General features: G+C 38.4%; 1 protein-coding gene across 4 annotated transcripts in view; it reads right to left on the reverse strand.

Moving 5' to 3' along the window:
• COL14A1 (collagen type XIV alpha 1 chain) overlaps positions 1-25,417 on the reverse strand; it is a 123,696-nt gene that overhangs the window by 68,896 nt on the left and 29,383 nt on the right. For all 4 annotated transcript variants that reach the window (XM_056332623.1, XM_056332622.1, XM_056332625.1 and 1 more), the window contains 9 exons: positions 18,470-18,625; positions 17,636-17,755; positions 16,069-16,233; positions 15,524-15,685; positions 13,926-14,077; positions 12,805-12,934; positions 7,329-7,474; positions 5,880-6,009; positions 2,531-2,670 (listed from right to left, as the gene is read on the reverse strand). In XM_056332623.1, the coding sequence (XP_056188598.1) occupies positions 2,531-2,670; positions 5,880-6,009; positions 7,329-7,474; positions 12,805-12,934; positions 13,926-14,077; positions 15,524-15,685; positions 16,069-16,233; positions 17,636-17,755; positions 18,470-18,625 (1,301 nt within the window). The remainder of the gene's footprint in view (positions 1-2,530; positions 2,671-5,879; positions 6,010-7,328; positions 7,475-12,804; positions 12,935-13,925; positions 14,078-15,523; positions 15,686-16,068; positions 16,234-17,635; positions 17,756-18,469; positions 18,626-25,417) is intronic.

The raw sequence follows: 25,417 nt of genomic DNA on the forward strand, positions 1-25,417 counted from the left end.
AGGAGAATTCAGCCTTAGTAAGCCTCCAGGCTAGGAGCAAGGGGAGGAGTTCACTGCAGCTAAACCTATAATGTGGCCTAAAGGGACCAGGGGTGGAGATTGTAATGGAAATACCTTTAAATGGTTGTAACCCATGATCTGAGTTTCATGTTATAGGAACGATATAGCAGCAACCACCTGAACCAGTGGACAGGCCTTACAAGAAGCAGCGCAAGTGCAGCAGTGACCTGACCTGAGCTGGCTTTGGTGCCCAGTAACTCCACACAACACAACACCTCTCCTGCCCCGAGTCACCACCACAACAGATGGAGCCCAAAGTCATGGACTAAATGAACTCCATGGCCATTCTGTGGTCATTTTACAGACATTTTACAGGGGTCATCCATAGATTAAGGGAATTGTATCTGTGTATTATATCAAAGGATGGGAAAGGGAGTGGTGGGTAATGAGGATGTAATGGATAGTGTGGGAGCTGAGCATGACGTAAATGGTATGGAGTAAGGCGTGGAGAATGTGCTGGTTTTGGATGGGGTAGAGGTAATTTTCTTCACAGTAGCTAGTATGGGGCTCTGTTTTGGATTTGTGCTCAAAACAGTGTTGATGATACAGGGATGTTTTCATTATTGCTGAGCAAGGCCTTTTCTGCTTCTCATCCCACCGCACCAGCGAGGAGGCTGGGGCTGCACAAGAAGCTGGGAGGGGGCACAGCCAGGACAGCTGACCAAAGGGATATTCCATACCGTATGTTGTTATGCTCAGCATATAAAGCTGCGGGAAGGAGGAGGCAGCAGATGGAAAATTTGGAGTGATGGGATTGTCTTCTCAAGTAACTTTTATGCATGACCGAGCCCTGCTTTCCTGGAGATGTCTGAACACCTGCCTGCCCATAGGAAGCGGTGAATCAATTCATTGCTTTTCTGTGCTTGCGCACGCAGCTTTTGTTTTACCTTATTAAACTGTGTTTACCTCAACCCATAAGTTTTCTCACTTTTACCCTTCTGATTCTCTCCCCCGTTCCCCCAGGGGCAAGTGACTGTGTGGGGTTTAGTTGCTGGCTGGGGATAAACCATAATTCTAACTCATTAGCTAACATATCAGCACTGTGTGTTCAGGAACCCTGAAGGGGAAGGAACTTTCTGGGCAGTTGAATCCAGTCCCTTCTCATGGATAATCATTGCAGAGACCATTATGTTTAACATCTGTCAAGAGACTAAATGACAGTTTCATCTGGTCTCTATCCAGGCTGCAGTTAATATGACTTTGCTGGGGATATAAAACTGGAAGCTGTATAAACTGACAGTTTAGCACTCCAATTATTCAGTGTCACATTAGCTTGGCACCACAGGGGAAATGCTACGAATACAGAGCAAACAAAAAAATGCCATCTCCTCTTTGAACAGACATAAAGGAAAAGTTGAGAGGTAGATAAAAACCTGCTGAATGTTCACTTACACTATAAAGTATATTACCACAAGCCCGAGATGTTCAAATACCATTGTGATGAGTACAGACACATGTATTATCTATATTAAGGGTAATACATAGGAAGAGGTCAAGTGATTTCTAATTTAAATTTTAAGGCACCTAGCAGAAAGAAAAGACACAGAACTTTGGGCAGGTATTTACTTTTCTAAACTTGGGAAGAGTTTCTTCAGGTTTAATACAGATACTCCATCTTGTACGGATGAAAGACCAGATATGTCCCAGAAGAAACATACTTACACATAAAAACTATTAAAGACTTTTTTGGAGAGCTAAGTTATCCATGAAAACTTATTCTGTAAGGGATCTGGACTGTTTTAATAATTGGACCTGTTTACTGCAATTATTTTTTTAAAACCTCTTCTGTATTTTTTTCAGATTTCTGTATTGATATCATTCTGTCCCCTTTTTCATTCTATCACAGAATTCAGGCTGCTAAAAATTATTCTAAAGCACCTTTAGTAACAAGGCATAACTAAATATTGCGTAAGTAAATTATTAAATGCAAGAGTAAGTTAGAACATCTTGGTATCACCTTATCACTCTGTTCAAGCCAAATCCTATTTTCAGGAAAAGACTTTTTGATATATAATTAAAGCAATAAATGTTAAGAAAATGTGGTGAAGTCATCGGATAGTCTTTTTGAATGAGCTTGAGTCTATGACATATGATTTATCGAAAGCCTCTTTATCTAGACTGAATCAAGAAGAAGTATTCCCATACCATGCATTTAATCAAGATCCTGCACCTACAAAATGTTGTTCACTTGAGTAGTTTCCTTCAGATTATGTATGCCAGCAATGACTGTTCTGGTATGCAAGAAGTTCAGAGTACTGGTTACCCCACCCCACCCCGAACATATGGTCCACTTCAAATGTGTACCAAACACTAGAGCAAACTCTTACCTGCAGTAAGTTTCAGAATTCTCTAGCAAATCTTTTGTCACAGCTTGCAAGGTAGCTTTTGTTTATAAAAGTTACACATAATAATTACAGAAGTTTGGGGGGGTCCAAGACTGATTAATGGAAGAGAGATCCTAATGATTTACCTCATTGGTTTCTGTTCCATCTGTTTTAACATACATGATGCGATAGCCATTTACATTTTTGGAAGCAGGATCCCATGTTAGCTTAGCACTACTGTGTCCAACATCAGAAAATTTCAAGTTTGCTGGTGGACTTAGAGGCACTTGAAAAGAAAAGAAATAAAACCATGAAAGTGATTCCAGGTTTTAGCTCTGAACTTATTCATGTCTTGAAAATAAACACCACGTTTTCCATTCAAAAATTTATACCACCAATACTTATATTAAAAGACCTACTGCAATGGAGCTACACAATACTTAAAGCCAGGTAAAAATGGCTTAGCTCTTTGCTGAAACAGATGCTAAGTGCATCTAAACTAATACAGAAAAAGGAAGAAATTACATTATTGTTCATCACAGACATCATAGCAAGATCTAGCCTACACAATACCTGCAATAAACTTGTGTTTGTATTTGTGAATTTATTTAATTCAATTACATCTTCAGCCTATATGCATTTGTTTTCCATGAGTACCCAGCAGAAGTATTTAATGATGAGCATTTTGGCAAAAAAAAAACTTTCTGAATCCTAAAAGTCCCTGACATAAAGGTGAGTTTGTCCAAAATGCATAACTAGCTCAGAAGACCTTCAAAGATCTGTCTTTTTTACCTCTCTTTAACTTTGCCTCTTTCATTACAGAAAGAAACCCTTTCCCAACAGCAACACTGGTTAAAGGCATATTTATATACTATATATTCTTTAACTGCCATAAGCTGAAGGAAAACGAGGTCATGCAAGAGTGAGTCTGAGATTGCATCCACTTTTCTGTCACACCAGGGAAAGTGATTTGTGCTGTCTGTTACTCTCAGCAGTAGGTTCTACCTTAACCCAACATCTGCTAATTTTCTCTGAATTGTGAAACCTTTCTGTCCATCCTGCCTTCACACACACACTCCTCACCAATCCATGTGGACACATAAATATCAGCACTTCAGAAGCTGTTTCTCTTACACAAGAACATATGGGAAAAAGCAGCAGATAAAAAAACCAAAACCCTGCTTTATGTGGGATTTTTAGCCAGGCCATATATTGACTCAGAATCTGCAAGCAAACACCTAACCAGCTTAGGAACAGCCAAGTCAGCTTGGCTATGAGAAGAGAGAAGACAGGAACACGTTGGAATTGCATTAGATGGGTTTGCCACACTTTCTGGCATTCAGTATATTCCTCTGAGTCTAGTGAAGAGAGTATCACGTGCTGGCTCTCCTTTCTACTTTCTGTCAGTCATGGAATGCACTTCATTTCACCATCCAGGCCATACCACAGAATGCTTCAGTCCCAGTCCTTTCCTTTTGGAACCAACCTCCTGACAATGTTGCTCTCAACCAGACAGGCAGTTATGTGATATTTACAGTGAGTCTTAGATAAATACTGGCCCCAGAAAGAAACACCACCTCAGAATGAGCTTGCTGGTCATGCCTCTGTTTGGCACAGAGAAAGGTTTTCCTACAGTAACCAAGATGACACAATGTGTAGAATCTATCATTTACTAAATACAGAATATCAGATACTACACCTAATGCTACAACAAATCAAGCAGATCACTCTTCAGGCAGATATATGCTCCAGGAAGAAAATGCTAAGTAGCCTGTTCATTAGCTTGGAGCCAGAAACTATCACAATTAAAAAAAAAAACAAAACACCAAACAACTTAAGTAAAAAAAAAAAATAGCTTAAATCTGAATCCAGACAGGAAATATATTACCATTGAACGCTGACCATGTGGGACAGGTGTGGTCACCAAGAGGTTTCTTTCCTCCCAGAATGACCCACTAGAAGAGGGCGAATTTGAATAGCTGCATATGGAAGGGTAGAATCAATCTTCTCTCATATTACAGTGCTAAAGACCAGTCAGAGTTGGCTGCATTGAGTCTCCCTAAAAATAAATGAAGGCTGTAGCCCAGTTAGTTTTTTTTTTTCTGGTCAGGTAACAGCAGTGATGATGGGCTGACTAACGTATGTTACTAGCTTCTGTGGTCTCAGTCTGCAGTCATGAATCTTCAGCTTGTATCTGTATCTGGAATTTGCATGCAATCTTCCACCCAATGTGTTAGCCAGGTTTAGGGCTGTGTAGCCTCCAAGATCATATGACATGAAGTGAATTCAGGCTGGCACAGTCATAAACTACGTAAACTACTGTTTAGGACAAATGAAAACCAGATATTGGGCAGATATTGACCAAAAAAAGAAGGGGGGGGGGGGGGGGGGGGGGGGCAAGAAGTGAAACACAAAGAGAGCGAGAAAGGAACAGAAGGACAAAGAGCCAAAGATTTTATTCTCCAAGTATTAAGAATCTTCTGCACTCGCCTCAAGTTCACAAACAAGCCCAGGTTGCAGTAGTTCACTATTGGCCCTTGTCTGTCTACAACTGTCTTCTCAGAGTGACCCAGTTCAAACAACATTCCTAGAGCTTCTTCCACCACTACTTGCTGACCTTACAAGCAACTGCTCTGGCCCTTCTTTTTCTTAGCACTTGCATGCCTCAACTTCTCTCACCTATAAAATGTAAGTCACTTTCACGCTGTCTTACTCATGCCAGGAACATAGAACAAGAGGAAGCAATCACTCCACTGCTGGGAGAAATAGAGATGTCACTGAATGCAGTCCCAGAAATAAACCGGCAGCACAATCACTTATTTTCAATTCCTTTGTCTTCCAAATGCTGAGGCTATTTAGAGAGCTGACATATAGTGCTGTGCACAGTTAGCAGAGGACAGAATTTAGCTGGCAAAATTCTTCCTGCTTATGAAAAACACACCATCTATCATTATCATGAGTGCACTTTCCAACCCTTCGTTTACCAGATGTTAGGGAGCAGGGGTTGGACAGAAATCTTCTCTTTGCTTCGTTTCCATCTGTACAACTACCGTGCCAGAGGAATGAACTTCATCTGAGCAGGCTCCCTGACACACCTGGTTCTCTGGCTACTGGAGGCTAAACAGAGCAGTCTCAATTTAGCTCTATGTGGTGACCTTCGTTCACCTTCAGCAAGTTCAGAAAACCTTCAGTAGTTCTACTACTATGGATATATAGTGGTACCTAGTACCACTACCAACAGGGATATCCATAGTACCACTACCAACAGGAGAGAAGAGTTCACAATCCTGTTCCAAAACCAAGATGCTTTGTAGAAACTCACATCCTCAGCCTCTATAAATTAAGCATTCACACTGAGAAACTTAAGTACAGTTAAGGCTTTGCCCTATGGACTGTTCAAACCAGATTTTAAAATCAGATGTTTGCTCTAATCTGTGCAAAGACCATTCTGAAGTTTTATTAACACTGAAGTGAATATAGATATGTGCTACCTACATGTAGTTTCTTGTCCTGTAAGGGGATCACTAGCTTCTTCTCCAAACATGGCATAAACCGTCACGGTATATTCTGTATTTGGCAGTAGTCCATCCAGTTCAAGATCTGTTGAGGCCTCCCCAATTTTTATCTAAACACACCACGAATAATAAAAAACCCACATTATTTCTGAATTAGCTCATGATGGGGAGGATAATATTTACACACTTGAAATTAGATATGTGATCAAATGCTCTGCTGAGCATTTGTCTGATACTGTGCCGGTGGTACCTGGCCCCAGATGTTGGGATTTTGCACAATAATCAAAATAACAAAATTGTCCAATAGCAAAAAGCCAACATACAGGTAAAAGGACTTTAAACGTAACTGGTCACATTAATGATGGCAAAACAGTGCTCTCTAGAACATGCAGCTACTAAGACCTTTTCGTTCCCAGCTACATCTTGTTTCATCTTTGATCACAGGACTGAAATTTCATAGGAGGAATTGATTTCTGTGCACATTGAGGCTCAGTTTTGTATCATTTTCCTCCTCTACTTTTCACTGAGAGTCACATTAACACAGACTGACTTATCCACTGCAAAAAAGTCTTTCTCTGGGGTAAGGCTCAGCCCTCCTGAATCAGCTAGTTTTCAGGGAGGCCCCATTTTTAACAGAATTAAGTGCTCACAGCCACTCATTTAGCAGAGAGCACGTCTATACGAGCTTTCAGTAGCTTCCTACACTCTCCACAAGTTCACATGCCCCTGCATGCTTTTTAGTGTTCTTGCTTGAACAGAGATGTTGTACATAATCTTAATTATGCATATAGAAACTTGAGCACAAACTTTTAAATCCTAGCCCAGAAGTTCCATTAGAACTATGCTAGCAACTTTAGAAAAGTCTATTGGGTTTACTATTTTAGTGACAGAGGACTGGAGTTTACCTTGTCCCACCTACTTTTCCTTCTAAAAATATTTCTAAAAACTCTTTTGATGGAAGTTAGTATTTTTATATTTTAAAATAAACATTGAGCAGAACTAAAAGAAAACCAATAAAGGTCACACCTGCAAATTTTATTTACTTTTAAAGGTCCTGATGTGAACAAAGGCTAAACTTCATATTCTTCTGATAACAGACTTAGAAAATAAGTTAGTTTTACTTTATTTTTTTCTTCCTTTGAGTGCTACTTTTATATGATGATACAGTATCAGCTCATATATAATTTCAAAAGTGTCACTCAAATTCAGCTGAAAGTGTTGCATTTTTACGGCAATGACATAAAAATAATCAACTGATACTTGCACTTTATTCATAGTCTGAAACACATACAGTACCTAAGGCAGTCATGGAAGAAAAACCCAAAGTATTTGCTGATCAAGTTGAAGGTTAAAGGTGATGTACTAGTTTATTCTTTTAAAGATTTATGTTTTGAATAAATTCTGTTCAAATGAAAGCACAATACATCACCTCCTTCTCATCTGCTGCCAATCCTTCCGTGAGGGGAGCATATAGGATCATGTAACCTGTGGCACCTGCTACTCCGTTCCACTTTGCTCTCATGCTGCTCTGTGACACATCGTACAATTGCAGATCTGATGCCATTGGCAAGGCAACTACAGTGGAACAAGAGACAGACACTTCAGTGATCTCACTTAAACAACCAGCTATTTTTCAAGCAGTTTATTTTACCCCAGGAAACACAAAGGAAGATAGCTATTGCCAGGCGTGGAAGTGCAGTCTGTATGCCACGACTATGAAGAGCTGATTAGTACACAAAAGAACGCAGAATTAGAGAAACAAGGAAATGATGACCTAACCAATTCTAAAGCAGAGCAGGGTTACCCCTTACCAAGCATTTCAACTCTTTGTCCTAAATGTCTTTGAACATTTCAAACGGGAGGATTTCTGTTCTTTAAGCATCAAATCATCTGTTCAGATCTCACCCTTCCCTGTCCCTGATCTCCAGGAGGATGGCCACTGGCTATGGAAGAATGGGCACGGTTCCTATTAAGAACAAGTAGCAGTCCCCAGAGGTGGCTCTTTCTGGCAATAGTTCCCAAGTCAGAGCATGGAAGCGACAGCCATGAGGTAGGACACCCTGGAGGAAACCCTGAATGAGCACAATGCACATGTCAAAATATTTTGACTACAAACTGTTGTGTATTTAAGGCCTGGACTGTCCAAACTGGCTCCCAGGCTTATGTCAGTAGGATTATGGAAACGAGGGCAAGATCATTCATTGCAAATCATGGTGAATGCTAACCTGGTGAGTACAACTAAGCAGGCTGAGTGAAATTCAAACATTATTATGAGGTTTACTTGTGAATTTAAGTCACTGATACAAGAACACAGCACCAATCTGGGTTCCCGAATATTTCTTTGTATTTCTGTAACTCTTTAGAGTAGTATTTTGCACTTCTCTGATTGTTCTTACTTTTATGCTCTCTTGGAATAACATCCCAAGACCTCTCCAGTGCTGTTACATCATTGATGGAACCCACCAAAATATCCAGTCACTGGAGAGATATAGGGGAACTTTGGCTGCTTCTTTGGAACTTCTACACTGACAATAGTCCCTAAAATGACTCAAAAGAGTCTGAAAAAAACCAGAAGGCAATTAGTACTTGATATCAAACCTTTCTTATTAGCAACTCAGAAAGAATGTAATAGGCTGGATGTTAAGCCTCTACAACGCTCTGCTTTGCATGTTTCTGAAGAATCTAATCTGCAAACACAGATTCAGCAACCAGTTCCAATTAGAATGCTAGCAATTCACGGTTTCTCTAATCTCCTTGCCCAAACAAAGTTTGCATCCTGTCTAGCTGACATCTCCAAGGAGTGGCATATCTATTACATAATGTTCAACAAGCTCTAACAGAACTCTCAACTTCCCATGTACTAAACACGCCAGTCTAGTCCTTTCTTGTTCATTGAGGCTGTTCATTCAGTCTGTTGTTCAGGTCTGTAAAAGTGGGCAAAACTTCAAACCAGGTCTCTCTTTACATTTCCACTTCCAGGTTACCCGTCTGTCTTCACTTCCAAACATTTTGAAGCCTGCCTCCATCCTATTTAAACCTTTGTTGATGTGTTGACTTATATTCCCATGAATTCTCAACAATTGCTCCCTATAATTGCTCTAATTATAGGGAGGAACTACCCACAAAAATTTTCAAATGTACTTCAGTGTCCTTCCTCGGAGCACCACTCAGACCTCTGATACCTACAGAACAGAAGTACATGTTGAGATATTCTGAAGGCACTTTCTACCACATTGTCTCATTCCTAATCAAACTGCCTAAGGATCACAGACAAAGTACTCATCACCTGTCTTTTTCCTTCCTTTGAGTGTAAAAATATACAAGAAAAACATCCTCTAACTCTTATTACTTTTTTTTTAACTCTCAACAGAAACTCTAAGATACTTTGGCAATATAAATAATAATTAACAAAGAGGTGACTGGAAATTAAGCAAGAGGTTTTCTACTGGAATCTTCAGCTGAAGAGCTCAGAATCTCAAACATAAATATCCTGTAGTTAATGTTGATTTGCTTCTTGGACAGTTACCACAGTATCCTAATACTCTGGTAACATAGGGATAAATTAAACCTACTAAAAAGCAACTGGAATAAATTAAAATTTGTAAAAATATATTTGCATCAAATTAAAATGTGAATGCATTTCATACTTATTTCAAGTTAGAAATTACTATTAAATCAGAAACCTATCTAATTATCTGTACATTACACACATTGAATGTATCTATTTAGATTTCACATAGCTGTAGGCTATTTTCAATGTTCTATATGAACAGATGTGACTGGTGGCTATTTTAATCTGTCAGTATCTCACACAAAGGCAGGAATTTAAACTGCAATTTTCCATAGTTCTCCATTAGCACAGTAAAAAATACTTTCAAATTGCAGGTATTTTATTATGTGAAGTGATTAATACTTGCACATGTCAGACTATTACTTCCAACACACTATCAAAGACAGCTGTATAAAATGCTTGATGCTGCATGACCTCGGGGTGTGATCTGATCAGATCTTAGAAAGCCAGCAGGGTTGAGCTCCGTCAGAACTTGACTAGGTGACTTCAAAGGAATACCAGGTGCAATACAAAACAATCCTGTTGGCTTAGTACGTGACTGTTCTCTCTGTCTCAATACATTTAACAGGTCCTAACACTGTGTTATGGGGTATAACACGGCTACAGATGACATTCTGGGAGACTTGAAACTAAAATAGTCTCAAGTAATTTTATATTAACCTGTTTTATTTTCTTTTCAGATTGGGAAGCACAAACACAGAATTCAAAGGACCATTGAGGATCACAGGCACCTCTTGAGATCATCTAGTCCAGCTAACTTCCCTGTTCGGAGTCACCAGGAGCAGGTTGCTCAGAACCATGTCCAGTTGGGATTTAAATATCTCCAGATATGCAAACTCCACAGCCTCTCTGGACAACCTATTTCAGTGTTTGACCAAGATCACTATAAAATCATCTCTTCTGTTCATATTTAATTTCATAGTTTTTTTAATTTGTGCCCATTGGCTCTTGTCCTGTCAGTGGGCACCACTGACAAGAGTCTGGCTCCCTCTTCTTCATTCCCACCCATCTGGGATTTTTGTATATTGATAGGATCACCCTAAGCCTTCTCTCCTCAAGGCTGAAGAGCCATAGCTGTCTCAGTCTCTCCTTCCATGAAAGATGCTCCAAGCCCTAATCATCCTTATGGACTCACTCCAGTAAGTCCACATCTCTCTTGTATTGGGGAGCGCAGCACAGGACCAAGCATCCAGGTGTGGTCTCATCAGTGTTGAGCAGAGGGCAAGAACAACCTCCCTCAACCTGCTGGCAATCCTTTTCTAACGCAATCCAGGAGGCGTTTGACCTTCTTTGTGACAAAGGTGCATTGCTGGTTCACAGTCAGCTCATTGTTTCCCAAGACCCCCAGGTCCTTCTCCACAAAGCTGCCTTCCAGATGGTCATCCCGCAGTGTGTACTGATGCACTGGGTTATTGGTCTCCAGGGGCAGGGCTTTGCACTTCCCTTTGTTGAAATGCATGAGGTCAGACATGCTTTCCCCTTCATACATCCATGCTAACTAATTCCAATCACCTCCTTGTCCTTCATGTGTTTGGAAAAGGGTTTCAAGGATTAGTTGCTCCATCACCTTTCCAGGGATTGAGGTGACAATGCTCAGCCTGTAGTTTCCCAGATCCTGCTTCACAAAGGATTAACATTTGCTTTCTTCCAGTTTTCAGGAACTTATCCCAGTCACCATGACCTAGCAAGGATAACCGAGGTAGTCCTCACAATGACATAGGCCAGCTCCCTCAGCACTCACAGATGTAGTCCATCCAGTCCCGTGGACTTATGCGTGTCCAGTTTGCTTAAGTGCTCCCTATACTGGTACTCTTCAAATGAAAGTAAGTCTTCCTTTCTCCAGACTTTCCCACTGATCTCAGCAGCCTGGGATCTCTGAAGGCCATTTTAACCAGTAAAGATCAAATCACAGAAGGCACTGAGTACCTCAGTGTTTTCCACTTTGTCACAAGGTCCCCTTGTCCCATTCAGGAGTGGGCCCATGTTTTCCTTAGTCTTCCTTTTACTGTTTATTCACTTGTAGAGTTTGTTCTTATTGCTCTTCACATTTCTTGCCAGGTTCAGCTCCAGGTTGGCCTTTGCTTTCCTAAACTTAACTCCTCAAGATCAGACAGCAATTCTATATTTCTCCTGGGTCACCTGCCTCTTCTTCCATCTCTTATACACTTCCTTTTTATGTCTGAGTTCTGTTAGGATTTCCTTGCTTACCTATGCCAGCCTCCTGTCACCTTCGTTTTATTTCCTGCTTATCAATATGATCTTTCTTGAGCCTGCAGAATGTGATCGTTGGGTATCAAGATGTTATTCTGGATCCCCCTTCTCTCTCCAGGGCTATAACCCTTGGGATTCTTCCAACCACGTGTCTGATAAGACTGAAGACTGCTATCATGAAATCCAGAGTTGTGGTCGTGTTTTTTGCACTCCTCCTTCCTCTTAGAATCCTGAATTCCACTATCTCATGTTCACTGCAGCCAAAGCTACCTGTGACTTTAAACACCTGCCGTAAGTTCTTCCTTGGTTTTAAGTATCAGCTACAACAGAGCACCTTCTCTTGCTAGCTCCTTGATCACTTGTGTCAGGAAGTCATTGTCAAAGCACTGTAGAAATCTTCTAGATTGCTTGAACCCTGCTGTTTTGTTCTTCCAGCAGATACCAGCTATTTATTTATCACATATTGACTTCCTGGGTCCTAGTTTAACTAAAAAGTTACTCTTTACTTTCATTCTTATAATAACTGTCATGTTTACTAAAAAAGTAACTCTATTTTGTATACAAATACATAAAATTGAAGTCATCAATAGCACATTGTCTCAGGTACTAGTACAGTTTTCATTATAGAACTCCAAACTGCAAATGTATTCATTCTAACAATATCCCAAGTCACCGTTTTACAGACAGAAAATAACTGAATCATTAAGGAAGGAACTTACAGAAGTTACCTTGAAATCTTTGGCACTGGTGGGAATCACATGCAGGTGTTTCTGGTCCCACCTAATCCTCCAGTCATGAGATCATCTTCAGCCACAAACCTAATTTATAAAGCTTGGCTCTGCACCCAAAGTGTGGAAACATTCTAATTTAGGGTTCAATACAACTGACTTCAAAGTTCAGCCCAGAGATAAAACCTTTCTCAGTGTTTAAATATCCACAGAGCATTTGTACTTAGGAACGTAGCACAGAATTAATTCAAAGATAAATGAATGTAAGGCAAATGCATTAAAAGAAGCTAAATTGGAAGAGACTCCCTTCTGTATTCCTTTTTCAGAAAGACTAATGCTTCCACAGTGTGATTAAATGCAGTCAAATCCATAACAAACACGGTAGGGATACTTACGTGTCGTTTCAGTTCCACGGAGGCCCTCACTAGCAGCATTCGAGTATATAGCAAATACAGCTATCTGGTATTCAGTTAAAGACATCAGGTTTTTCAGAACTGCTGTCGATAAGCTTCCATCTACCACAACCTGTTCAGAAGAAAATGCAGCTAAATACGCATAAAGCAAACTGACTATACTACCATCAAATCAACAACTCTCCTTTCAGTCAATTTTTACACCAGCATCTAAGAATCAATGTACTGAAGTTCAATTCATAAATCATTTGCTTTTGCTACTTTATGTACAGTAATGTGTCTGAAAAAAGAACAGCAACTTATATGTAATCAAAATGTTTAGCTGATACAGGCAGCCATTTACAACACAGGAATTGCTTAGATAAATAAAGGAATACAGCTTAAGAGTGTGTATTGGGCACTTTTGGATAGAACTACTGCATCATCATAAATATTCCTTTAGTATTACATATGTACACACACAGTACTTCAAATTGACATTAATACATATCCATGCTAAACAAGTTTCTAGTACAAAAAGAAATAAAACATATCCTTAGTTAAATCCTTTGGCTCTTCTGCTTTTCCATTCAATTTTGTAAGTTGTCAGCTGAAGCCAAGCGCTTGTTACACTGCATTTTTTCCTGCTCTAAAATGCCTGTCTTATTCAAATAAACACCTCTCTCCAAATTTTCAATGACCAGTTGTAGGTGTCCCAAAATATGCACTTGTATCATCTTCCTTTTATGAATTACTTTTTCTCAGAACTGAAAATCCAGCTTACCATCTGCGGCTACCTCTTCTGTTCTTGTGAACAGAATGGTGCAGGGGAAGTCTATAGAATTGGTTCAAGAAAGCATATGTGTAAGCAAAAATGCAGGCAGTTCACCCTCAAAAAGTGCTCATTGTTATAGAACAATTACTTTAAATTGCATGACAGAAAAGCAGCCTGGCTACTACCCAACCTTCACTACCATGCAATGTGACTATATCTCCTTTCTGTAGCGGGTTTCAGAGCCCAAATAGGGAATTTCAGGGCAGATTTAAATGAGACCATGGATTTGCTGCCTGGCTAGTTCTTGCTGTTGTATTAAAAAATTCTGGAAAGCTTCTCCTCCTGTTACCTCTTCTGGTTGTCCTCCTCGAGTGGGATAGTACACAACCCTGTATTTTTCCACTTTGCCTGGTGCATGGGTCCAGCTAACCCGGAATCCTCTAGCTGTTACCTCAGATGTGACCAAATCCGAAGGAGCCCCAAGTGAAGCAACAATTGTTCCTAGGTTAGAGACAACACAATTTTTTATTCACCTCTGCAAAATTGTAATTTTTTTGTTGTATTTGCTGAAGCTCCAAAGATCACTCCTCATCAGAAAATCAAATAATTGGCTACTGCAGTTACTTAGGTCATCTTCAATGGAAACAAAGAACTAAGAATGAGTACAGTATTGCACATGGAGTTTTCACTGGGACTAAGCCTCCCTGGTCTTTCATAAACCTTTATATGACATAGACAAAAATACAAAACTAAGCCTTCCTGTCCTTCCTTCCATCATCCTTTCAAGTCCTTTCTTTCTGGGATTTTTTTTCAGGTTGCTTTCCTTCCAGTCAAGAAAAACATCCAAGTACATATACAGCTGTGACCTCCTGTGCTCCTCTGCAGGCTGGAAACAGCTATGCTGCCTGTCAGCAGCTTGAAGAGATGTAGTCAATGGTCATCTTCTCTGGCAATCACTCCTTTCCACAAAGATGTATCATCTCTCTATGGTTTTTCCATCCTCTCCCTCTTGATTTCCCATCTGATGCTTATTCCCCCTAAAAGACACAGCTAATATTCTGTATTTCTTCCAGTTTCCAGGTGAATAAAAGAGGGAAAAGGATGGAATGAAGCCTTAATAATACACACTTCTTCACTACACAGGTAGAAGAATGTGTGAGAGACAGCCTTCCTTATTGATATATATTACAAGCTTATTGAAAAATCACTCTGCATTTCTGTGATATTAAAGAATCACAAACCAAGCAATACAAACAAAATCCACTGAATCCTTTCCGAAAGAATCTCCTCAGGTAGGACCTGGCAAATTGCAATGTTTTTTCACAGCCACTTCTTCTGTTCAGAAAAGCAAGAAAGTACTGTAGTCAGAGAAGGTTTTTTTATATAAGAAATTTTTTTTTCACCACCACCTTCTCTTATGCTCTGAAATATATATTTTTGTGTATTTAAGAAGAAAGAAAAAAAATATCCATCATCAGGGAGGACCAAAGCAATCTTAATAGTTTAAAAATTTGAAAACTTGCGAGGGAATAAAAACAGTAAGTTAGAAGATGGAAAGCACAGCACAATTGTAACAATTCCATGTGCAACTGTTAAAGTAATTCAACCCCAAACCTGTGTATTATAAAAAAAATTTCCTGACCCACCACTTGGAAACAGTTATAGCAGAATGAATGTATATTTTTATATTTTTTGGTACTACCAAATACGTTAATATTTACCACTATCATAGATAAAGACAAAAGAACTAAGATATCAAAGCAGGAATAAAACACACCTAGTTAGGTAACTTCCCTGACAATGTACTTTCCTGTGAGCAGAAGAGTATGCAGCATGAGTCAAGTGCCAGAAGCCAGCTTAGAATTGCAGATATTTGGAATAGGATTTGTAGGTCTAAGTTCATATTAAGTTCATATTAAGTTACATTACATCTTGCTTCTTATTTACCTTTGATTTCCTTGTCCTGTTCCTCTACTCGTGAGCACACTGTTCTGGTAAGACCTTCAACAATGGTGTGCATGAAGTTAAAGTCAGCAACGTTGTAGACATGTGTGCTGTCAGGTTCAGAGGCAATCTCTTTGAGTTCATTTATATCTGCATTCTTTACACCTTTCATTGAAAAGAAAAATACAGAAAATATTTGCAACAAAAAAGAAAAAATTCTTGTATACACAGGGATTGATAAAAATTACTAAAATCCAGTCCTATTTGTTTTAATGACCAACTACAGATTGCTCTGTTGTTAAGATATTACTTCAAGATGTTAATTTCTGCCACGACTGGCATTTTTTCAGCTGTCTCTTGCTTAATGTAGCATCCACGTATACTGCTAAATTCCAGTTACAGCAGCAATGAATTGGAAAACATATTAAAGACTTAAATTAACAGTGATACTTAGCAGATACAGACAGAAAGGAACACTTCCTTACTATAAAGGGCAACAGATACAAATACACCAGAGACTAATGGGATGCAAAATGCAGAATACACACCAATAGCAAACAGCTCAATGCCAGCATCTCGTAGGTTTTTAGCAGGAGGGATAACATCATCTTGGGACTTCCCATCAGTGATCAGTATACCAATTTTAGATACTCCAGGTCTTGCACCTGCTTCAGGCTTAAAGCTGTTTTCCAATATATAAGTTAAGGCAAGTCCTAAAAAAGGCAACATTTTAAAAGACTTTAAGAGGGGAAAATGTGCATTAATTTTGCTAATATTGCAGTATTTGTCTTTCCACTCAATGTAAAAATCCTGCAAAATCTCATAATGAGGAATGTGTAAAAGAATTTATTTACTGAAAGATTAAACTCCAACAAGCAACCTAAACTACAGAGAAGGTGGCATTCATTTTTAGCAGCCTTTTGATCCACCCATGTATTTTAAACTGCTATGGAAAACTAAACTGATCTTCCCGTCAATGCATCGTCTTTTCTCTCTTACTTTACAGTTAGAACAGGAAGTCCCCTCTCCTTCTAACTGCATTACTTATATGAAAGCATGTGCTGGATAGCTTAGTAAATCCCCATACTGCATACAATCTTACTTTAATTTGTTTGGGTTTTTTTTCCAATTTACAAGCTCAAGAAAAGGTTAAATAAGGCTTAGGGAGAATCTGATTTTAATAACTGCTAATTATTTAAAGGGAAGGAAGAAGAACAACTCCTCAGGACAAACTTACAAGTCACAATGGGATCCTATCTGAAAACTTTCTTCAGTGTCCCACAAGAAAGGTTACTAACTCACCTTCTTCTAGCATCCATATAAAATAATTGTGATAATTTACTACTTGCTACCTCACAGTAATTTCATTCCTAGAATCATAGCAGAGTCCATCTGTCCTTTGTCCCACTGCAATCACTCCTTCTAGCAAAATAAAGGCTGTTGCAGAAGAGGAGAATCTTTCACATTCTTTCTCCCCTTCCCTCCCCACCAGAAAAAAAAAAAAAAAAAAAAAAAAAAAAGGCAGGCGGCAATTTACTTAACGCTATGTCTGGGTCTTTGGATATATCATTCTGCTGGCAAGACAGCCAACATTACTGACTGCTGCTTTGAAGATACTGGAATTGCATTCAGAGACTGTATTTTTCCCAGGTTGACAGGCATCCCCCATTTATCCATCACTAAGTGTCTTCTGGGGTTTCAGTGCTCTAACTACTGAAAGGTCAATGGAAATCTAAAAGCCCCAGGTGATCATTTGAAAAGTTACTATTGCCAGTTGTCAGATATTAAAACAACATTCTTTCCTCCTCCAGAATAAAGCTCTGTGCATGAACATTGTGAATGGATTTTGCATTTTCTTCCTAACAGGTAAAAGACTTTACTTCCAGCAGAGAGAGTTCATGCACATTTTATGAGACCCTGTCCTGTGCAGAAAGATTCCCAGTGAAGCCAATGAGACAAGCACCTCAGAAGACTTCACTGACATTGGATAAATCCATTGGCAAGCTGCAAAATCCCTATCCTTTTTACCCTTCATAATAAGCACTAACACTTCTTCATCTGTGCAACAGAATACGTTTTTTAATAAAAGAACTAAAGCTAAAACATACACTGTACCTGTTAATGTATTCCCTCCTTTATACGGTAGATTACGGACTGCATCCAAAACAGCATCTTTTGTGCCATAGGCGTTCAAATGCCATTCAATTCGGGGATCACCACTGTACTGTGCAAGACCTAAAGAAACAGAAATTAGGTAAGCCATTTGACAACAAAGCATTTTTTTTTTCAAGTATCTATAATTTATGTATTTGGTTACCATTGGCTTACCACAGTAAGCTTACCATAAGTAACTTTGCTACCATACTAGAAAAATTGCATTGCTTGATGCCAAAAAAATAGTATAAAGTTGTTCTGAATGGCAGCTCCTCAATTTATTTTCAAAGGCTTTCTTTCAAGTGCTAAGGAAAGTAAATAAGAAGGAGCACACAATTTTTCAGTGTTTAGTAAGATTCCAAGAAATTGTTGTTTGAAAAAGAACAATTTTATTTAATATGCTTTTGAACAAGCTAAAATACAAGTAGCGGAACAGAAATATAACATTTGAGCCAGTTTAAACCATGATAAAAGCCACCCACTGGCACATTCTTCCTCTGAAAATTAAACTGTACGGGTTTGATCTAATGCTGACTTAGATCAGTAAGACTGTTTCCACTCTTTTTTTCTTTTCCACTGACACTGCATTAGAGTTTACTTAAGCTGAGTATCACATTAAACTGTGAGGAATTAATACTACATACATTCCAGCAGGATTACTCCTGTGATAGAAGCCCTAGTTTCAGGTGAAGATGAGTCTTGCACAAATAAGTAGCATTAAACTGTCAACTATCCTGAAATAATGAAATTTTTACATTGCTATAGAAACCCTAAGAAAAAAATATGGCACCTTACCTACTCTTGTTTTCTCAGATCCCACATTGAAAGCGGAAACCAGATTTTCCAGGAACAGTCGAACAAGCCTGAAATTGAATCTGCCAATACTCCAAGAACCATCTACCAGTATCACAATATCTGCAATTGCTGGAGTTTTACAGGTAAACAGGTTTCCTGTAAATTAAAATTAAAATAATATTGTTAATTCAACAATAAAATTGTAACTCAATAAATTTATACCTTCCTCCTCCCACTGAGCTTAATACTTAAAACTTTCTTCCATGGGAAAAGTGAGAAATAAGCAAAATCGCTAAATGCATTTGTTCTAAATGCAGTGATAGAAGAGTTTGGCCATTATCTACTTCAGTTCTTTCATTAAGCTGTTCAAAATTATTGTTGGGATACCCATGAAAAAGAAATCCTGCTTCTAAAAATACAATACTTCAGAAAGAAAAAAATAATTGTCACATAGCACAACCAAACCAGCAGTTCATTTTCACTCTCGAGAATATACATACTTGATATACAGTTCATGACACCTAACCTTAGGTGTAGGCAATGCAGAGTGAGCTACCTAGTGATGCAGACATCCAAAACAGGTATCAAGACCCCTTTTATAGTTAACACAGAAAAGCAAGTCTTTCTATAGATCTCAACTCTGTAAAAAAAAAACTTCTTCAGCTGCCATTGCAGGCTTGTAAAGTTAGAAGTGAATCTCACCCTGGGAGTCTAGAGTAAAGTTGAAGGTCTACTGAATATGCTGTATTAAACCTAAGTAGGAGGCACTCAATACAGCAAAGGTAAAATGCAAAGACCTCAGATTCAAATTCACAATCTCTATAAGAACTAGCACCACCTGAAAATTTAGTCTTACAGATATATGGAAAAGTACACAAAAATAAAACATCAAAAAAGCAGCAGAAAAGATTTGATGAGATTTAGTAGAGACTCATGTTAACAGTCTCAGATTTAGCTAACCAATGGGGAAATCAGAGGAAATGGGAGTAGAGATTAGACACAAATAGCAAGATAAGGCAACAAGGTTTTTAGGGATACAGATTCTTAAGAAATTGAGAAGCCCAAACAAGTGTGGCACTTTCAGTTCAAGAAAATGACAAGAAGGGAAGTAAGAGAAAGGAAGAGGTTTCTATAACCTCAGACAGAATTGCCACATCCCACAGAAGTGGCTCTGTGACTGTAAAAGTAAGGTTGCAGAAAAAGTGAATTCATATTGTAGGGAGGGAAAATGAGTGATGTTACACAGGTACACTAAACAAGGCCTAATGTTTGAAGTATGAAAACAGCGAACTCCCCACCAGATTGTCTGTAGAATAAGGATGGAAGTAAGAAAGTCACACAGCATCTTAAAACTTCAACACCATATTATTAATGACAATCTTTTCATTAAAGACAAAATTATAATCTTACAGGCAAAAACAATCTGATGTGCAGAAGGACTTAAAACAATTAGTAATAATTAAGAGTTAGATTCATACTGCAGTGTAAATCCACTGAGCAAGAAAACTAATCCATAAAGTTACAGTTAATGTCTTAAACGTGCACTAAAAATGTTTTTAGAAGAGCAGGGAACATTTCCTACGTGCAGCTAGCAGTGTAGAAGAAGTTCTAAACACATGACAAAAATTCCACTTACAAAGATGCCAAAACAAATATTTTATTTTAGTTTTTACAGTACAAGACAATGCTATTTGAATTGGCAACACATTTTAATGTATAAACACTGGGGAACATTTAGTAAGCATCAGAAAAATGATCTTAAATTGGAAGACAAATCCAAAGGAGGTCCAAATCTTTCTATTGCTGAAGTCAACAGGAAAACTTCCACTGATTTCAGCAGGACTGGAATCTGTTTTGTGATTTAATAGGAACTTACTGGTCACAGCAAAATTCATGTTTTAAATATCTTTGCCAAATAAACTTCCTGTTAATCAGCCTGCAGTACTTGCAGTATTTGTCTTCCATTAACAAGCAGTTCAATTGTGCCCGTCTCACACTGGTAACAATTAGCTTCTTAAGCTTCACAAGAACTCTTGGCAAAGTAAAAAGCTGCTCAACACCAGTAAGGATGATAGAACTGGACCCCTGAATCACATCCAAGCAGCTGTACTGTAGCACAGATGTACCTTTTCTATACGATTCCAGCAGCTTAATTATATAGCCCAATGAGGATAACAGGGTCTGTGTGGCTGTATTTGCCTTTTCTACTTCTAAAGTCTTATGCTTACCATGAAACCCAGTTCATACCCTAGGTCTTACTTATTTCATTATCAGCAAGTTTTGCCCACAAGGCTTCTTTAATCCTGAGTGATGGCTTTGTGAATAAAACCTTTTATTGGTTTTAGTAAATCCATTCAGTAAAAATTCCAAAATCCAAAGAATAAAGAAAACAATAACGGCATTCCTTTTAGTATTTTATTTCCACATCATCAGATCAGTGCAAATAGTATCATTCAATTATTATTTTTTTTTTGTTAAAAAAGCATGTGTGGTTTGATCCAAGATTGTACTGCAATGTCACAGAATGTGAAAATTTGACTCGTTCTTCGTAGATAGGAGATACTTGTTGAATCTTTTCTGCATAAAACATTTAGGTTTTGTTACTTCTGTACACCCACTATTTGCTTATGTTTTCTCCTTGTTGTACTTAATAGAATTGTAGAAAGTTTCCTAAAATGGAATAAACAACAGTGAGATATTAAACAGAATAGCATGCTGTATAGAAATCTTTAAAACCTGATAGGAATACAAACACCATATCATCCTAGTTTATAAAGTTAGTCTAAAAGACACAGTGTGTAGCAAATAATTTATGCACCTCACTGAGATTAGCCAGTTTCCATTACCAGTTCTACCAAATGTCTTTTTTAAGAATCTTTCCGTACAACCATAGATGCTCATGAATTCCTACAGGGTATGAGGATAATTTTGAACATTTCAACTATCTAAACATAACTTTAATAGACAATTTTCTCAAAAACATTTCTTAGGGGAGGATGACAACATATATGTCCATATAAAAAAAACTTCAACCACTTAGTGTTTTAGCCCACTACAAGTTTCCATACTGTCATCAGGCTGTGCATAGTTCCCTTCTACTTGGTCATCAAGAAAATAGTAGTGAGACAGAAGGTACCATTTGCCTGTGAGTTACACAATACTCACCCAGTTTCAGGAGCAGGACGGTAGGGAGGAAGCTTTTAGTTTAGTTTACAAAATTAGTTACCTAATTTTGTAAAATGTTGCCTAATGTTATACAGATAGCATTATTCTACTTCAGGTGCTGCATTCTACAATGAACAATAACAGAGCCTGTGATTTTTAGATTAGAGAAAGTGACAGAATTGCAAACATCCTAAAATCAGAAAAAGATTTTATTATACCAGCAACTGCCTTCAGTGTATCCACTACAATAGGTGAAGGAGTTTGATGGGGAGAAAGTAAAAAATTAACAGACTTTCAATAACAAATTTACAATCTTCCTAGTGTTGTTCAGCTTGCCACTCTGCTAGGAAACTAACTGAGGAGGAAGGGACTTGGTCTGCTCATTTCTCCATGTCACAAATGACAGCACAGGCTCAAATTTTCACCTCCAAAGACACCAGCTTATAGCTGAAGGCTATCAGCCATATATTAGGATAAGATATTTGCACAAAACCTGCTTCAGTATTGCCAACAGTCATATCATCATCAAGAATTTCAGTTCCTTTGTTTCAGGGAAATCTTTCAAAGAATAACCAGCATTGAAGGAATTTTGCACCTATCAAATGAAGTTTCCTGTCTTTGATCCCTCAAGGCCCCAGACATTAGAAGTGATGCATTTGCTTGCAATTCCAATGCGCAAGTGCTATAGCACTATCAAGACCCTTGTCAGTTTGGCTGAGAGTGAAGCCAAGGATGGCAACACTGAAAAAAAGATCCAGGCAGAACTTTCTTGGATAGAGGAAGAGTTACTAGACCCTGCAAAATGTGACCCTTGAGATGTCCCATTGAAGGGAATGGAGTACAGAGTGAGGACTAGGAGGGGCTCTGGCAGTACAGGGGATGCACAGAACAAAGCAGGGTCTGCAAGCTTCTGTAAACACTGACCACCTCCCTGAAGCCGCATTTTCAACCTGTTGCTATTCTTTCACACATGCATTCAGTGAGCAAGTAAGCAATGTCAAAAAAATAGAAGCTGGACAACAAAAAAACAACCTGCAAGCCTTAGCTAGGCACAAATACAAACCTCTGATTTTTAGACTAGAGTAGTGGCTCTTTGACTCTTGGAGTTAACGCTACTACTGTTTGAAAGTTCTTTGAAAGGCAAAGGGAAAGGAAGCAAATACAGGCACTGCCATCCAGTAGGACTCAGGGCCTTAGAAGAACCAGTTCAATTTACATTCAGTTATGATACATTTTGCAGAAACACATTTGATATTTTGCCTCCTCTTGGTATGAAACTCTGTTCTCATTTTCAAGAGCCAAAACACACACTTCCTCTGCTAGAAGTTAAGACTATAATTCTTTCTGAGTCTGCAATATGTCGTTTCCTTTCTTACTCCGTCACAGTGGAAAAGTCAAATAATATATGTGGAAGGAGAGGAAGAAAGTTCAAGCAGAGGTCAGTAATAATACAATATCAATAGAAGACTCATTCACAGGACAACAATGCACAGAAGACAAGAAGCTTGATGACAGAAGCAAGTGAAAAAGACCTTGTGAATACAGCATGAATGACAGAGAAAAGTCAATCTTCCACAGTGATTGACAGCACCTCAGCTGAGCAGAAGCTCCACTGTAGACAAGGGCAATATAAAACCCACTGTAGACAAGGGCAATATAAATCCACATCAGCAAAATGTCACTTTTTTTTAAAACGGGTTTAAAAAATAGAGGGATGTGAGGCAGTGTTCAGCTCCTCACTAGTTCATGCTTCTGACATTGATATTATTGCATTGTGCTAGTGATATCACCATTGCACTTAGACTTCAGTTTAACACATCCCATATGTCAGGCTATGGACCAGACAAATGCATTCAACATAACTGCTTTTCTTTGAACTAGATCCAACCATAGCTTGAATTTGAAGGACTCAAATGCTGGAACATCGCTAGGTTGAAAGAGCAGCCCAATGAGGTTAGAAGTTTGTCCCTGCTCCCTAGAAAAAAAAACAAAAACAAAATAAAATAAAGCAGCCAGCCCTTTTCCATGCACCTCACTCTGTTCCAGGAAACTAATATAGCCCAACTGGCAGGCCTACAAATTTGTTATTTGGGGGAGTTAGAATATTAAGATTTACTGAATCTGTTGTGTCTAATCATGTCAGATTTGACTGTGAAGGCAGTAGTTCAATAATTTTGCTTCTTTCAAAAAGTACACAGCAATAAATAAATATTATTTAAAGCATTTGAATTTAAAGGCACAAAACTAATTAAATAAGTAGCTGATAAAACACATTATTTGCCTACACATACTAGTGATAATTCTCAAGTGTGAGAGAAGGAAGCATACAGCCATTTTTTGTGCATCTTTGCAAGCATACTTGCTGATAGTTGTACTTCTGCAGTAAGCAATCACTACATTAGAAAAACCTTTAGAACTTTATTCCTACATCTTAACTTTCTAATTTACTTGAGACACAGAATAGATATAAAAGGTAACTATGAAAGAAAGTGCTGATGCTTTCTGGCAAACCATTGCTGATTGATAGCACTGAAGCACCTGATGTCTGCAGCAACTTCCCAAACAGCAACACTAAACTCTCTTGGTCGGTATACCTAAATAGAAAAATATATTTTAAAATCCCCTTGCATTTAAACTGAGAGTTCAAAACATTTATTTCCATTTTTCTTCCAACAGGCGACTTGTCAATACAGAACCAAGCACACTGCTGAAATCTTTCCTGAAACTGAAGTTCAACACAGCAAGATACAATGTCCATTTAGCCATAATGATTTACGATATGATTTTCCATAATGATGGAGATGGTCCGCAACCCTCCTGTAAAGTACAACCTAAAGAAACCCAAGAAACTCTTCTGCAGATTACAGTGATAATTCTCTACTGTTCATTGCTCCCAGTTCTGCATCTGAGCACATGTATATTTTAGATGAAACAGCTGTCTCAAAGTCTAAATTACTTTTCAAGGCGGAGAACCATAATTTTTTATTAATATGGTCATATTTATCTATCACTTCTATGTAATAAATACAACAGGATTTAAAAAGTTTATTTTTCCCTTTGCTTTACTGAAGTATGAAATCCCTGAGACAGTTTTCTCTGGCTGTCTAGAAGGCAGTTAATCAGAGGGCTGCAGACAAAACTGGCACTCAGAAATCCTCAACATTAAGTTGTATATATAAATCCCTCTAAACCATGATATAGAGCTGGTCTGTGTCTGAGCTTGTAACTAAGTTACAGCTTTAACACAACAGGTAAAATAACCAAAAAGAGCCTGCCTAAAAGAACAAACTGCATATCTATGAAAGTGACAGAACTAATTAAAAATTAGTTGAAGCAAACCACTACAACGCTGTTACATTACAGCTCAGCATTATAGATCTGGGTATGTTGAGGCCAGTGTGTCCAAAATCAAAAAAAACTGGTGCAGTACAGCTACAGTGCAATTCAAGCCCCTCTATTACCTCCAGGCATTTCTTGAAATGATATTACCACAATGTAACTAATGTATATGCTTGTATAAATATAGATACGTGCTAATCTTCAGAAGCATCACTAATTTTGGATGTCATGTGTCAATCCACAAAAGCTCAGGATTAAATTCATGCCCTCTCAAATGTAGCAATTCATCTGTTGTCTAATTAGCAGACATGTCTGACTAAATACCCTATTCTGAAAAATCTCAGACTCCCAGAATCACAGGGTAATGAAGGTGAGAAGGGACCTCTTGAGACTGTCGAGTCAAACTGCTCTGCTCGAAGCAGGAGCAATTACAACAGATTGCTC

Source organism: Falco biarmicus, chromosome 3, assembly GCF_023638135.1.
Source record: "Falco biarmicus isolate bFalBia1 chromosome 3, bFalBia1.pri, whole genome shotgun sequence".
Classification (NCBI taxonomy): domain Eukaryota; kingdom Metazoa; phylum Chordata; class Aves; order Falconiformes; family Falconidae; genus Falco; species Falco biarmicus.